Source organism: Adiantum capillus-veneris, chromosome 1, assembly GCF_014529385.1.
Source record: "Adiantum capillus-veneris isolate H3 chromosome 1, ASM1452938v2, whole genome shotgun sequence".
NCBI classification, from domain to species: Eukaryota; Viridiplantae; Streptophyta; class Polypodiopsida; order Polypodiales; family Pteridaceae; genus Adiantum; species Adiantum capillus-veneris.
The window spans coordinates 174,663,346-174,677,723 of record NC_140931.1 but is presented as its reverse complement, the minus strand read 5'-3'; the positions used below and the strand labels follow the sequence as shown (position 1 = coordinate 174,677,723).

At 45.3% G+C, this 14,378-nt stretch overlaps 1 protein-coding gene across 1 annotated transcript; it reads left to right on the top strand.

Moving 5' to 3' along the window:
• The first annotated feature begins 290 nt into the window (after nt 1-290).
• On the top strand, nt 291-2,089 carry LOC147466045 (DGCR14-like protein). The gene has a single exon (XM_086523572.1). It carries the CDS (start codon nt 329-331, stop codon nt 1,919-1,921), a length of 1,593 nt encoding a protein of 530 aa, XP_086379698.1. The 5' UTR covers nt 291-328; the 3' UTR covers nt 1,922-2,089.
• Nucleotides 2,090-14,378: the final 12,289 nt, after the last annotated feature.

Here is a 14,378-nt window from a genome sequence, read left to right as displayed (position 1 = left end):
AATTGCTTCATTATTTTTAGACATAATTGTCTTTTTTCGGGAGGTAATTTGTGACAAATTACATGCTAAGCACTAAACGACGGATCTCCATTGTCAAAAAAGAATAAAGATTAGGAAATTGTGAACAATTCTACTAAAATAGATACAAGGGTATTTTAGGAATTTTTGAAATTTGAGGGGTATTTTGGGAATTTCCACAAATTGAAGGGATATTTTGGTAATTTTTACTAAATTTAATTAACGCTGCAGAAATTAGCTTTCGATCAGTCGGTGGCAACCCTTCAAAAGAAATAAAGCGAGGCAGACACTAGAGAGCAGGAAGGTGAGCATGTTGTCGTCGCCCGGAAACTCTCCGCGGCAGATCGTTTGGACGCCATCCCAGCAGCATGGCGAGAGTCACAGAGGCGTGGTTGCGAGATCTGGAAAAACCCTCATGGGACCTCCTCCGCCCAAACGCCCTCGTCGCACAGCCACCGTGCTGGATGAAGACTCCTACGTGGCTGCCATCGAGAAGATTGTGGAGCGTGACTTCTTTCCCGACATACCCAAGTTGCAGGATCGCTTGGAATGGCTAGAAGCCATCCGGACGGGTGATCCCATGATCATCAGAGATGCTCAGATGAACATCATGCAGCGTCGCAGAGAGAAGTCTGACATGGCGTTAGGGGTCACCCCTACCCCTGCATCTCTTGCTTGTACTCCAGCCTCTGCATTTCTTGGCAGCCCACTTTCTATGGTAAGCCCCTCCCCTTCGTCTAGCCTCAGAACACCTTTGAGAACATTTTTACACCAGGATGTAACCTCCTTGGACGCCTCCAAGTCGCCCTTGGTTGACACTTCACTATCATTGGATGCTTTTCTTAATCAGTACACTAGCGAAGATAATGCCAGTTTTTCCAAGATCTTGGAAACAACCAATCAAAAACGACGGGAAAAGTACAGGTTCCTTACTGAGGAGGAGCTTGTATCTCCTCAGGACAGGATAGCAGATAGGGAGCATCTTCCTACTGATGGATATGGCACCTCAAATCAGCCCCTTAGCACTCTTGAAGGGTGGAGCTACAAGGCAAAGAATCTTTTGATGTACGACTCTGCTGAGAGAGATGATGCTCCACTCACGGAGGAGGAAAAAGAAGCGAGGCTGAAGAGCCTAAGCAAAGAGATCAGTACCCGAAACACTCGTTTTCATGGCAATATGTTTGATACAAAGCTTAAGGAGGATGCAGCTGCTGCTCCAATGTATTCACCAATGCTGGGTGTAACTCCACGGTCTGCATGGAATCTTGTAGATTCAGAGAAGCTGAAAGTGAAATATGATTTGGAAGAACTGAGGAGAACACCACATATACTTGCCGAGAAGGAGATCAATAAGGTGCTTGGCAGAGGGGGCACATCAGGATATAACTATGTGGCAACACCTTCTCCAGCTCCAGGTGTGGATGAGTCGCCATTTATGACATGGGGTGAAATTGAAGGGACACCCCTCAGGTTGGAAGCGGAGGATACACCCGTAGGCATTGGAGGCAGTGGAGATGGCCCTCATTTCAAGATCCCAGCCCCTCCTTCAAGAGATGCACGCGCTCATAGTTTGTCGAGGGATGCAGCACGAAGTCTCAGGGAGAAGTGGAGGCTTTCTCATTCTAGAGCTTCTCCGTCACCTGCTAGAGGATCAGGGAGTCCTGCTCTTAAGAGTCTTTCAGCAGCTGCTCAAGATTTTGTAAGAAAGGCTATGGCAAAGTCCAGCGCGTCTGTTGATGCAAGATTGAGAGCAAGCTATAGAGGCAGTGCCACTCCATACACACCTAAGTCAGGTAGAAGTGCATCTCGCTTCAGGGAAGGCAGTGTAGATTCACGAGGTGGTAGTGTCCCTCCTCGGTCTCCAATTTTGAGGGAAGACAGTATACCTTGTAGTTCACCATGACTTGTATATCTGTTTGGAGACATATGGTGTTGTATCATATAGTGGAAAAACATTCAAGGTATGATATTCCTGGGATCATTGTTGACGTGAATGCTTGAGTATGTATTCTTTCTGTTCACTTGTTCATGACAGAAAACCAATTATGAATGATGGATTAGAGTTTACGCATCGCACTTGCAGGCAATGAGCTACAGTCCATATACATGGTGTCCATGTCAGTGTGTCAGGTGCTCTTGTCTGCAAAGTCTTGTTGGGCATTTTTGTGTGGTGCTTTTTCTGCAGTGTTCTGTTTTGGCATGTAGTCTGCAGTCTAAAAAAGTCACGGCGATCGATTTCTCTGCCAGCTCTTTGTCTAACTTCTTTTATTGTCTTGCAGCCGTAAGCCCATCTTACGGATATAAAGTTTAATTGGATTTTATTATCAAGCCTGTCTTTGGCCCCCTTAAAGTACTTGCACAACCAAATATTTCAATCTTTGATGCTATGTTGGGTGTACATTTTCCTATTTAGATTTTTGAGACTACAGTTCGCAACTTGTTTAGCACATGGACACTATCAGCACATCTTTGAATTTTTGATGTTATCTACGAAAGGAATTTGTTCCATTTAGATTTTGAAGACTATAGTTGGCAATCATGAGTATGGGTCCACCAAAATTGGCTTTGTATGTGTGCAGCTAGAAGCGCGTGGTGCCAATGTTGATATGCCTGCAGCGTCAAACGTTGAATATGGCATATCCGATCTTAGGCATGTGGAACCTTTGATGAGGTCATATTCCCTTGTTTAATGTCATCATGTGAACATTATTCGACTCACTAGCTGTAGACAGCACTTGATGTGTGTGTGTGGAGAGAGAGAGAGAGAGAGAGAGAGAGAGAGAGAGAGAGAGAGAGAGAGAGAGAGAGAGAGAGAGAGAGAGAGAGAGAGAGAGAGCCATCATCACCCTAACCCTTACCTGCAGCACGCCATTGCCCTAGCCCTAACTTTTGTAATAAGTTGTCACGTGTGCATTGCACTCGAGCCACGTGGACATGCTACTGCTACAGGTGAACAACATTTCTTCGTTAAGTAAAGCCTTGGGATCTAGTTTGGCACTTTGTGACCCTCTAGAAGGACGTGCATGATCAAAAAAATCATTAGAGTGCATACCTTCTTGCACAAAATGCATTCATAAGTCACTTAGGCATGTGAACAGTCACTTAGGACATTTGTAACAATAAAAAAACCCCTTTTATGTGGAATCGTGGACAAAAGAACTGCTTGACCTCCACTCTGTATAGCATATACGCGAGCCTTGGGGCATCAGACAACTTGCATGGGGCCCACCCAGCGTCCACAGTACCCCATCATCCATGAGTGTTTTTCCCTCGGCATCAGCGTTTCCATTCTCAGCACCTCCTTGCAATCAGTGTTTTCAGCCTACAAGCACCAGCATTTTCAGAAGATCGGCCCTCAACAGTACCAGCGTTTTGCAGTTCTAGCGTTTTTGCAGTTCATCAGCATTCAGCATTCAGCCTTGTAACAGTTAGTTCGAGTAATAAGAAGCAAATACTTGCTTTGGCAACAGAGCAAGGGGGCCCTTGAGGATGGTTGGGATGTGACATCGGGTGTCACCTCTCTTCTTACTTTCTCTGTCTTGCTCTTTCATTGTGTTAAGGTTTCTCTCAAGTGAAGTAAAGGTTTAAGGAACCTTGTCTTTGTGCGAAGTACTGCACCTGACACGAGTGAACCCCAGCAGTCGCCTTTTTAGTCCCACACCAACATTCTACCCATGGTGCACTATTCAGTACGATTCGCACGTGCCCCAGTTTACAAGTGCGCTATTTGCCTGCACTTGCAACCAAACCGATCTGCTGCTTTGGCTGCTACCCTTGCTATTTGCAATTTTGCTATGGTGGCTGTCCTCGCTCAGCCTCCCAGCCCTGTTGCCGCTTTTCTTTCCACTTGTGATGGTTGCCTCTTTAGGGTTTTGGTGGCTTGCCTACCTCTGCTGACGTCTGGTGCGGCTTCATTTACAGTTCTACAAAGATTGGCTTTCTAGTGCTTGGGGTGGTAGTGCTTTTGCGAAAAGCCACTGGTTCACATATTTATTTCCTTGCCTTTATGGTGTTTGCTTGCCACCCGTGGCTTGGTTGCTGTTGCTGGAGCTACCGTGCAGTGTGCTACAGTGGTCCCCGTACAATGGAGAATTAAGTCATCTGGACAAGGTTTTCTTTTCCATCCGTGGCTTCTTCTGGTTTGTTTGGTTTTCATAAAGTTCTTTTTCTTGTTTGTTTTTTCTAAAAAGGTGACTACAAATGAACTATACTCTCTAAACATCCTGTCCATCATCCTATTGAACGTTGCAGAAGCATTCGGCATCACCAAATACTCGTACAATCCAAAAGACGTCCTGAACGCGGTCTTGTATACATCTCCATGAGTTATCTTGATTTGATGATAGCCACTTTTCAGGTTGATTCTGCTGAAACATGTAGAACCCTGTAGCTTGTATCATTGATCTTGGGTATTGAAAACATGTCCTTGATGGTGATTTTGTTGAGACCTCTGTAGTCAATGCACATTCTCCGAGATCCATCTTTCTTTAATACTAACAACACTGGTGAATAGTAAGGTGATGTACTGGGCCGAATGAGTCTCTTCTCTAGAAGATTCTTCACTTGGTTCATAATTTCCTCGTTTTGGGCTCTGCTAACTTGGTAAGGTGGCCGGTTTGGTGGCATGTTGCGGGGAATCAAGTCAATGGTGTGATCTTTAGAACGCTAGGAGGTAACTCTCCCGGTAAGCTTTTAGAGAAACAATCAGCTTGAGCTTGCAAAAAATCTTGTCGGTCCTTCTCAATGTCGGAAAAATTTGATGTGATATTGTCAGCTAACTCATGTAAGTAGATTGAGTAAACAAATAGACCGGATTTTCATTAATTTGGAAGTGGCCGAAGCCGAAGCCGATACAAGTGGGACAGACTCGCCCTTTAATTTTACATTAAGTACTATATCTTTACCCTTTTCATTCTTCAGTGTCGCTTTTTTTTCCCATGTAGTTGACCACAGCGCCATTCTTGTGGAATTACCCAAGAGGACATCACACACCCTTCCAAAGGCATGATGTAAAAGTCCTCTTGCCCTAAATACCCTTGACAATGCAATTGAAATTTGCCCATGACAAGTGTAACGGCAATATCTCATCGTGGTGCCGAGAGAATTGCCTCGGCCGGTGGTCCCATTTCCTCTAGCGTTAATTCCAAGGCGAGCGGCCAATTCAGTCGAGATGAAGTTGGCCTTGGCTTCTTCGTCCAAGAAGATGAGGGCTTCTTGATCTCATACTTTGCCCCACGCTTTGTAGAGCTCTGTACTTTCATCCATTAATTCAGGGTCGGTCTCCACAAAATCCGCTACGAGTTCTGCTTTTGTCTTTCCTTTCTTTGTTTGCTCCGTTGTTGCTCTCGATCTCTCTGACTTGTCCTCTGCTTGATGATTAGGCGCTTTGTTGCGGCACCATGCAAGCACATGCCCTTGTTCCCCGCATCCATAGCATTTACCCTCTTTGTAGTGCTCGACATGCTACTCTGCTGATAGTCAAGGGCCCAAAGGTTTTGCCTTTTGTTGCTTTCCCTTCCGCCTGTTATTGTTGTTCGATCTTGCTTGGTCCCGACTGCCACAAGCCTATCCGTAGGGTAAGTCAAAGTGCCTGCGTGCATTGCAAACCCTTGCTTGGCATGTCTCATTAGCCGCTGCATGGACTCACACCTCTTCTGCAGACAATAACTCCGTATCTCTTTTCCACAATAGAATCGTTCAGTTGTTGCTTGAAGGTGATTTTCTTAAAAGAAGAGGCAGGTAGAAAAGTATCCCAAAATCTTTGACAGTAGATATCCAATGTATCTTCCTTGGTCATCCTCATATGATTCCAAGTTGTAAGTACATCGTTCGTATTCTTGAGTGAGCTACGAAGAAGTGAAAACCCGCTTGAACTGTAGCCATTTCGTTGGTGCTTCCTTGTGTAGCAATAGGGTAGACCACTAGGTTTGAGCATTCCCTTTGAGATAGGATGCCGCTCTTCGTACCTTGGGAGCACTGTCACAAAGCGGTGACGTGGCATGGTGACATAGCAGATACACTCTCTCTGGCAAGCAGTCCAAGAAAAAGGCGGCAGAAATGCTGACGTGGCAGTACGACAGGTTCCGGATTTTGCGTCGGAAAATCCATTGACAATTGCTGACGTGGCAGAGCGTACGGAAGCTGTTTTTTGCACTAACTGTACGACAAATTGTACGGAAAAAGCAGGGCTGAGCTCTACACAAATTTTTGGCAGCTTTTGGGCTTTGCTTTATTTTTAAAACCTATTTTTAAAATATGGCAGCTTTTTGGGGCTTTGCTTTTGGCATCCCTTGTAATCAATAAATAGATGGGCAGGGCTCCCACTCTGCAGAGCATATGGACGTAGAGTCTAAGAGTGAGACCCCTCCCACTCCCTTGTACTTTGAGCATAGATTAATACAAAAAGAAATACGGAAAGGGGCGCCAGTCTTTGGGGCCAATATCTCTAGGCAGGGAACTCCGTCGGGCCGTGTCCAATCAAATTGTGAACTGTGAATTGTTTTGAAGTGAATCTCTGCTGTGTCGCGGTAGAATCTTGACTTGGAGTGTCCAAGTTTGTTATAGTGGTATCAGAGCACGACCGATTTCTCTTCTACCGGGAAATCCGATCCTTTTCTGGCAACACTTATGTATTCAAACAAAGATCAATCGACTTCCTCTGCATCTGGGGATGCGGGAAGAGATCACGAAGAAGATTCTCACGAGGAGTATGGCCCGCCTCGGCCAACTGAGGCGGAGATTGAAGAGATGAAGCGTCGACAATTGGTTGACGATGTGACAAAGATGATGATCAACATTGCGAAGGATCCCAAATTTACAAAATTTTTGACGCAGGATGCAGACATCCGTCGACGAAGTGCAGCGGAAGGCCACAGAACCACCCCTCAAACCGGCACTCAAGAAACCTCCTACTCCAAGGATGTTTACAAAGCAAGAATTAGAAGAGGTGGTTGATACACGGATTACCCAGCTTTTTGACGCAACCAACAAAGCCAAAAAGCACGACAAAAAGCAGAAGAAAGGAATCGACTTCCTGGGTTATTTGGGTCGTCAATCCGCTTTTGCCTCTGCAAGAAACCAGAAGAAGCGTGTCAGATTTGAAGGAGTATCGAGTTCTTCTTCTTCTTCTTCTTCTTCTAACAGTCCTTCTATCTCTTCTAACTTGAGCGAAGAAGACAGAAAAGGGAAAAAGTGAAGCAAAAAGCAAAGCTTCGGAAAGGGCAAGAAAAAGGCAAAGGAGTCTAAGTTTCGGCCTAATTTCCGACAGTTCTACAGAGGACTCGTCTTGAGATAGTTCGGACTCTGATGATCACAGATTTTATGCAAAGAAGAAGAATTTTTATAAAGCCAACCAGTATGACTTTCTGGAGGATAAAAGCAAGAAAGTTCGAGAAATTAAAGAAGGTGGACAATCAATTAAATATGACACTTTTACTGGATTCAGAGATGCTTTGAGGGCGTTGGCCTTCATACAGCAGTTTGATATTGAAACCGGCCCGTAGGGCGGTAGGCGTTGGCTTTCACCCGAAATTCTTTACTTTAAGCACACACACAGAGCACTTTGCACAGAGAACCTGCGACGGGAGTTAACACTTGAATACACACACGGCTCGGAAGCTAGAATGCTCCGAGTAGACGTCGACAACCTGTAGGTCCCAAAATTGGCGCCCCTTTCGGTATTTCTTTATTCTTTAGGAGGGTAAATTACAAGGTAAGGTCCTGGGAATCCTTCACGTGTATCCACCTAGATACCATTTGATTTGGCCAAATTTCGGCAGCATAACAGCCCCAAAACTTGCGCGAAACCAATTCCCCTGTTGGAACTCGCTTGCACTGTCGTATACCCTCTGATTCCTGTCCAAAAACAGTAAATTCAGCACGCTGTATTTACTGGTTTTTGCCCTGTTTTCAGTCCCAAACAGTCCCCTAACTGTCCTTTGCCAGTGGGGCACGATTCCCAATGATCCCGGCGTCCGTACGGCTGAAAAACAGTGAATTTACAGCGCATACACAGCGCTGATTTTGCACCTGTACGGTGAGGTTATGACCCTCACCAGTGCCTGCTTTGGATCAGCAGTTAGCTACCCCTGTTCCTGCTCAAGGAGGCTCTTGCCTCAGCACAAAAGCATGAACCCACACAACTGTACATCAGTCAAATGAGTAGCCCTCTTGTGGGGCATCACATAACTGCACGTAGGGGAGAGAGAGAGCAGTGTGTAGTGTGCAGGGCATCACTCCTAGCACCACACTGTACATGAGAGGGAAAGGAAGCACTCCATAGCTCTTAACCTGTGACAGGTTGCAAATGAAGCCTCTCCCTTCTCTAAATTCAGCGCCAATTCTTCTGCAAGAGGAAAGTGCATGAAAAGTTGACACTTGGCGCATTTACAAGCATTTGTCCGTTTCGGGCTTGCCGCTTAAAAATATCCTGACCGGTTGCCCAGTTGACTTCGCGGCAGAGTTGTAAAATGTTCCCCTAGTCATACCGGAGGTAATGACGCGAACACATTTCACGGCCCAAAATAGCAGTTCCCTAAATTTTAGGAGATGCTTCCGTTGGGCTCCCACTGGTCTTCTGACCATCTATCCTCATTGGGACCGCATCCAAAATTGCAATGTGGCCCAACTGTCGGATACTTTTTGTTGGTAGTCCCACCTTGACTTTACGCCTTAATTGAGTTCACTTCCTAGTATCCACCAACTTGCTAAGTGCGACGGGGGGACCTATATGATCTTGCTCTGAGCCTAGACATTCTCTTATCATACGAATTCCAGTGCCGACCACTTCCCGTCTGCGGGTGAATCTACCGTTCACACTGGCCATACAATGTCCGACCGTTTGCTACTTCAAAAAGAGGGTCTCAAAACAAATAAAATAAACCCCATTGGAAAGAAACCAACAACCAAGGTTAGCAGTTGCCACATCTCTGTGACATGGTTAATAACTGCCACGTCCTCGTGACATACCCCCCTCTTGAAATCGCAAACGTCCTCGATTGCATACCATAAATACACGCCACTGATGATCTTGTGCTATTAACACTCTTTTATCATCGTATGTATCCGCAAGAAAGGTCGTAACATACATAGATACAAATGACTTAATTAGACCTTCATACTTTTGCCATTTCCATCTATGGCACTGAATTCATATGTACATTTGATGTACTAGCTCTATCATTACCCCTCCTTTGCACACGTTGGGTTGGGGCATAAGTAGGCTGTAACCCAAAGGCTTCAAGGTAAAGCTGCAATACATTTGGTGACTCTGACAGTTCATGCTCTTCCATCCACTTTGCATCCATAGGCGGATAGTTCTTGAACTTCACCAAATAGCGTCTTGCAACTTGTCCTTTAACTTTTCTGTCCTTATGTGCCAAAACTTGCTCAGGTACCAGGATCTCATCAAGTTCCTCAACTTTTGGTTGATCTTCAATTGGCATATCTTCTGGCACATCACCCACGAAGGGTCTTAGAAGACTCACGTGAAACGCATTATGAATCTTCCATGCATCAGGCAATTTCAGCCTGTAAGCCACATCGCTGATCTTGTCAAGCACTTGAAAAGGCCCATAGTAACGCATGCTGAGCTTAGGAAACAGCCGTTCCTTGCCCTTCATCTTCTTCAACCTTGCCTTTTCGAACCTTAAAAGAACCCAATCACCAGGTGATAGTAGCAATTCACGACGGTGACGATCAGCAGCCTTTTTCTGTTTTGCCGGAGTCTTCTCTAAGGCAACTTTAATCTTCTTATACATCTCATCCATGTTCTCAACATATCGATCTGCCTCAAAGATCTTGTCCTTTGTGTGCAAAATGAGAGGAACCTTTTTGCCGCCTTCAACAATTTCAAAAGGTGCTTTGCCAGTAGACGAATGCACCGTATTATTGTACGCATACTCAAGCATAGGCAAATACTGTTCCCACTTGCCCTTATTATCTGACACATAGCATTTCAGCAGATCTAAGACAGTAGAATTAGCCTCTTCTGACTGTCCATCAGTTTATGGATGAAACGAAGACGAGAACTTGAGCGTAGTACCCATGTTCTCAAACAATCCTCTCCAGAACAAACTGGTCATGCGAGGATCACGATCACTGATAATCGATTGTGGCATACCATGGTACTTAAACACATTGTACATGAACAAGCGTGCCATCTGATCAGATTTTATCTTCTTCCTGACAGGGATAAAATGGGCCTGCTTGCTGAACCTGCAGATAATGGTCCATATACCATCATTCCCTGTTGGCGTTCTTGGAAGATTAAAGATAAAGTCCATAGCAATGCTTTCCCATGGCTTATCCGGAATCGGCAGTGGTTGTAACAACCCTGGTGCCTTTTGCCTGTCAAACTTGACCTTTTGGCAAACTATGCATGCTCGCACAAAGGCATCCACATCTCTCCTCAAGGTAGGCCAATAGAAGAATGTCTCTACCGCTTTAACTGTTGCATCAATGCCACGATGCCCTGCATACAGTGGGACATGACTCTCTTCCATGACCTTATGTCGCAATGGCCTAGTGACACAAAGTCTGCCATGCATCATCATAAAACCATCTCTGAGGAGGTAGTGCTCATGATGTTGCCCCTCTTGTAACTGTTCAAAGATCCTTGCAAAATCTTCATCAACAGTATACTGTTCCTTCATGTCATCTAACTCATGATGATAAGGAATTGACACAGCTGAAATTTGTGGCTTTCTTGATAACGCATCAGCCACAACATTCTTCTTGCCTTCCACATGTAACAAACTTGGACACTCCAAGTCAAGAATCAACCGCGACAGCACCAAATAACCACTTCAAAACAATTCACAGATCACAATAGATTTGCACTGGCCCGGCGGAGTTCCGTGCCTAGAGATATTGGCCCCAAAGACTGGCGCCCCTTTCGGTATTTCTTTTTGTATTAATCAATCATCAAAGTACAAGAGAGCGGTTAGGGTTTCACTCTCAGACTCTGCGTCCAGATGCTCTGAGAAGTGAGGCCCTCACCACTAATTTAAAAGTTACAAGGGATGCCCAAAAGCAGAGCCCCAAAAGCTTTTAAAATCAAAAGCATCAGTTCTCTCTCTCTCTTGAGAGTCTTTTCTCTTTTTTTTTTATAAAAAAAAAGCAAAAGCAAAATTCGCGTCGCTCATCATTTTCCAAAAAAAAAAAATATATATATATATATTTTTAATAATCCGCCTCCGCGATTTTCGGAATTTAGGGTTTTTGGCAAAAATTAGGGTTTGCAGGAATTTTAGGGTTTCTGGCAGAAATTAGGGTTTCTGCTGTCCGCCACGTCATCACTTTGTGACACCACATGCATAATCTGGAAGTGGAACATGGAAAGAATGTTCGCCCATCGCATATGCTTTTCGGATAACTTTGACTGTGTCAAGAAGTATCGCAAGGTCTGATGATCTGTTTGGACAACAAAATCAGCACCTAAGAGGTAGTGCTTCCAGCTAGAAAGCGCATGAATCACGGCCAAGAGCTCTTTCTCATAGACTTGCATAGTCCTCTCTGGCCCTTGCAAAATTCGGCTTTCATAGGCTACTACCCGTCCATCTTGCATTAGCACTGCTCCGATGCTACTGCCACACGCGTCACACTGGACCACAAATGACTTCCTGAGATCTGGCAGAACAATAACTGGATCTGAAGTCAACTTTTCCTTTAAGAGACTAAAAGCTGAAATCTCTTTTTGGGTCCATCTGAAAGTGACCTCTTTCTTTTGCAATGCGTGAAGAGGCGATTCTATCTCTGCAAAATTTCTGATAAACCTTCTAGAGTAGGAACACAATCCCAAGAAGCTTCTGACATCGTGCACAGTCTTCAAGTCTGGCCATGTCTTGATAGCTTCGACCTTTGCGGGATCCATTCTAACACCATCCTTTGAGACTATGTGGCCTAGAAAGTGGATCTCTTCAAGGAAGAATTCACTTTTCTTAGGATTGACAAGTAACCTGTGACTGCGCAGCTCTTCGAACACAATGGTCAAGTGACGCCTATGCTCCTCTTCATTCTTCGAATACACAATCATGTCATCGAAGAATGTTCCAACAAACTGTTGATGCGAGCGGAAAATCCGGTCCATCATTCTGTTGAACGTGGCAGGAGCATTTGTTAGCCCAAACGGCATCACTAGAAACTCATAAAGATCAAATGTCGTTCTAAACGCAGTCTTGTGCACATCCTCTGGGCTTATACGAATCTGATGGTACCCACTCTTCAGGTCTATCCTGCTGAAAATTGCAGCACCCTCTAAACGATCGAGAATATCATCAATGCGAGGAATAGGAAACCTATTCTTGATGGTATTCTTATTCAACGCACGGTAATCAATACACATGCGCCATGAGCCATCCTTCTTCTGCACTAGGAGCACTGGGGAGCAAAAGGGTGAAGAACTAGGCTGAATCAGCCCCTTCTCTAATAACTCCTCAACCTGGCCCATAATCTCTTTCTGTTGCGCCGCACTAACCCTGTAGGGAGGTCTATTTGGTGGGCTACACCCTGGCACCAAATCTATCCGATGGTCCTCAGGTCTCTCTGGCGGCAATTGCGACGGTAATGAATCAGAAAAACAGTCACTAAACTTTTGCAAAAATGCTGACCTTTCTTTATCTAACACAGATAAATTTGACTGATCACTATCTGAGACATCACGTGCAAAAATCAAGTACACAGAAAGATGATTCTTTATTACAGAAGTGATAGCAGAAGCAGATACAATAGGGACTGACTCTCCTTTAAGCTTTACATCCAAGATGTGAGTTTTGTCCCTATGCTGTACAGTGATCTTTTTGTTGTAGGCATCCAAGACTCCATGCACTCGGAACATCCACGGGATCCCCAACAAGGCGTCACAACCTTCCAGCGGCATGATGTAAAACTCTTCAGTGTCCACATACGACTGAATATGCAGACGCAGTTTTCCAATGATGGGAGTAACACACTCTGAGTGGCCAGGACATGCCAATCCTGCCTCTGCTGTGTACCCCATCTCTTCAGCTTTGATGCCGAGCTTCATAGCTAACTCTGGTGAGATAAAGTTGGCTTTGGCACCTGGATCAAAGAAGATGAGTGCCGTCTGATCTCTAACTTTACCCCATGCCCTGCATAACTCACTGGCATCTGTGCTGGGCCTGTCACCCACCATGTCTGGCACTAAACCTGCCGTGGGTTTTGGCTTCTTGCCTTTCTGGTCTTTTTTATCCTCTGAGTCAGCTGGCCTTTTCCTTTGTGGACAATTGATAGAAATATGACCAGGCTGCTCGCATATAAAGCATTTGTTCTCAGCCATTAGGACCTTCTTTTCCTCGAGCGACTTGCGCACAAAAGGCTTCCTTTTCAGTTTCTTTGCCTGCGCTCCAGAAGTCCCAGCTGAATCCTTGTCTTTGGTGGCCTGTTCTGACCCCTGTGACGCATCAGGAGCCGTTTTCACAAAGGGCTTCTTCGCTGAATTTTTCTTTTGCTGCCCTCCTTTATCACTGCTCGGAAATCCATTGTCCTCTCCTTTCAACAGGGCAAGACCAGTGTTCGCAACTTCCATAAGCTGAGTAAGGGTAGCCACTCTGTTCTTTGTACAGTAATCGCGAAGCCCTTTAGGCAGCCCACAACAATACTTCTCTATCTACTCTGTCAATGGCACAAATCTGTAGGAGGTCACTGAGAGTAATGCTTTACAAAACCTCCTATTGTACTCCAGCAAGCTCTTGCACGAAGCTGCCGTAAGCTGGTGCCAATCTGTCAGGACATCGGCTTCAAATTCATTTGATAGCCAAGCAGATGCAAACATTTGCTTGAAGTAAACCCAAGTGGCGGGTGCCTGTCCTTGCATTAACAATGTCGTCCACCATGTAAGCGCATTGTCCTTTAAGAAAGTGGCAGCTTTCCTGACCTTCGAGGCCTCTGTAAAATTCCCTCCCGCATAAGCTGTATCAAACTGCTGGAGGAAAGTGAGTGCCTTTGTCTTATCCTCGAAACCACTGAAGGTACTGAACTTTACCGCTGCACCACCTTCTTTGTAAGCCTTTGGCTTCTCTAGTGCCCCCAAGTTGTCATACGGAATGGTCTGCAACATGGGCACTGTACTAGGCATGATCGGCACGCCTTGGCCATTCACATTTTGCGTCAGAGGTGCGATATATGGCTGCTGTCCAGAAAAACCAGCCATGCCAAAATGACCTTGTGGCACCCCAAACTGGCCCTGGTTGCCGTGGAAACCTTGCTGCGTGCCGATAGTACCATACATGGGGTTTGGCATGATGCCTTGCATACCCCCGAACACTGTTCCTGGCATGTACGGCTGACTTCCAGACGCATAACCAGCCATACTTTGGAACACTGATCCACCCCCGAAATAC

What these genes read in the sequence shown, in the direction of transcription:
- LOC147466045 (XM_086523572.1), top strand. Translation starts at nt 329, where the DNA reads ATGTTGTCGTCGCCCGGAAACTCTCCGCGGCAGATCGTTTGGACGCCA.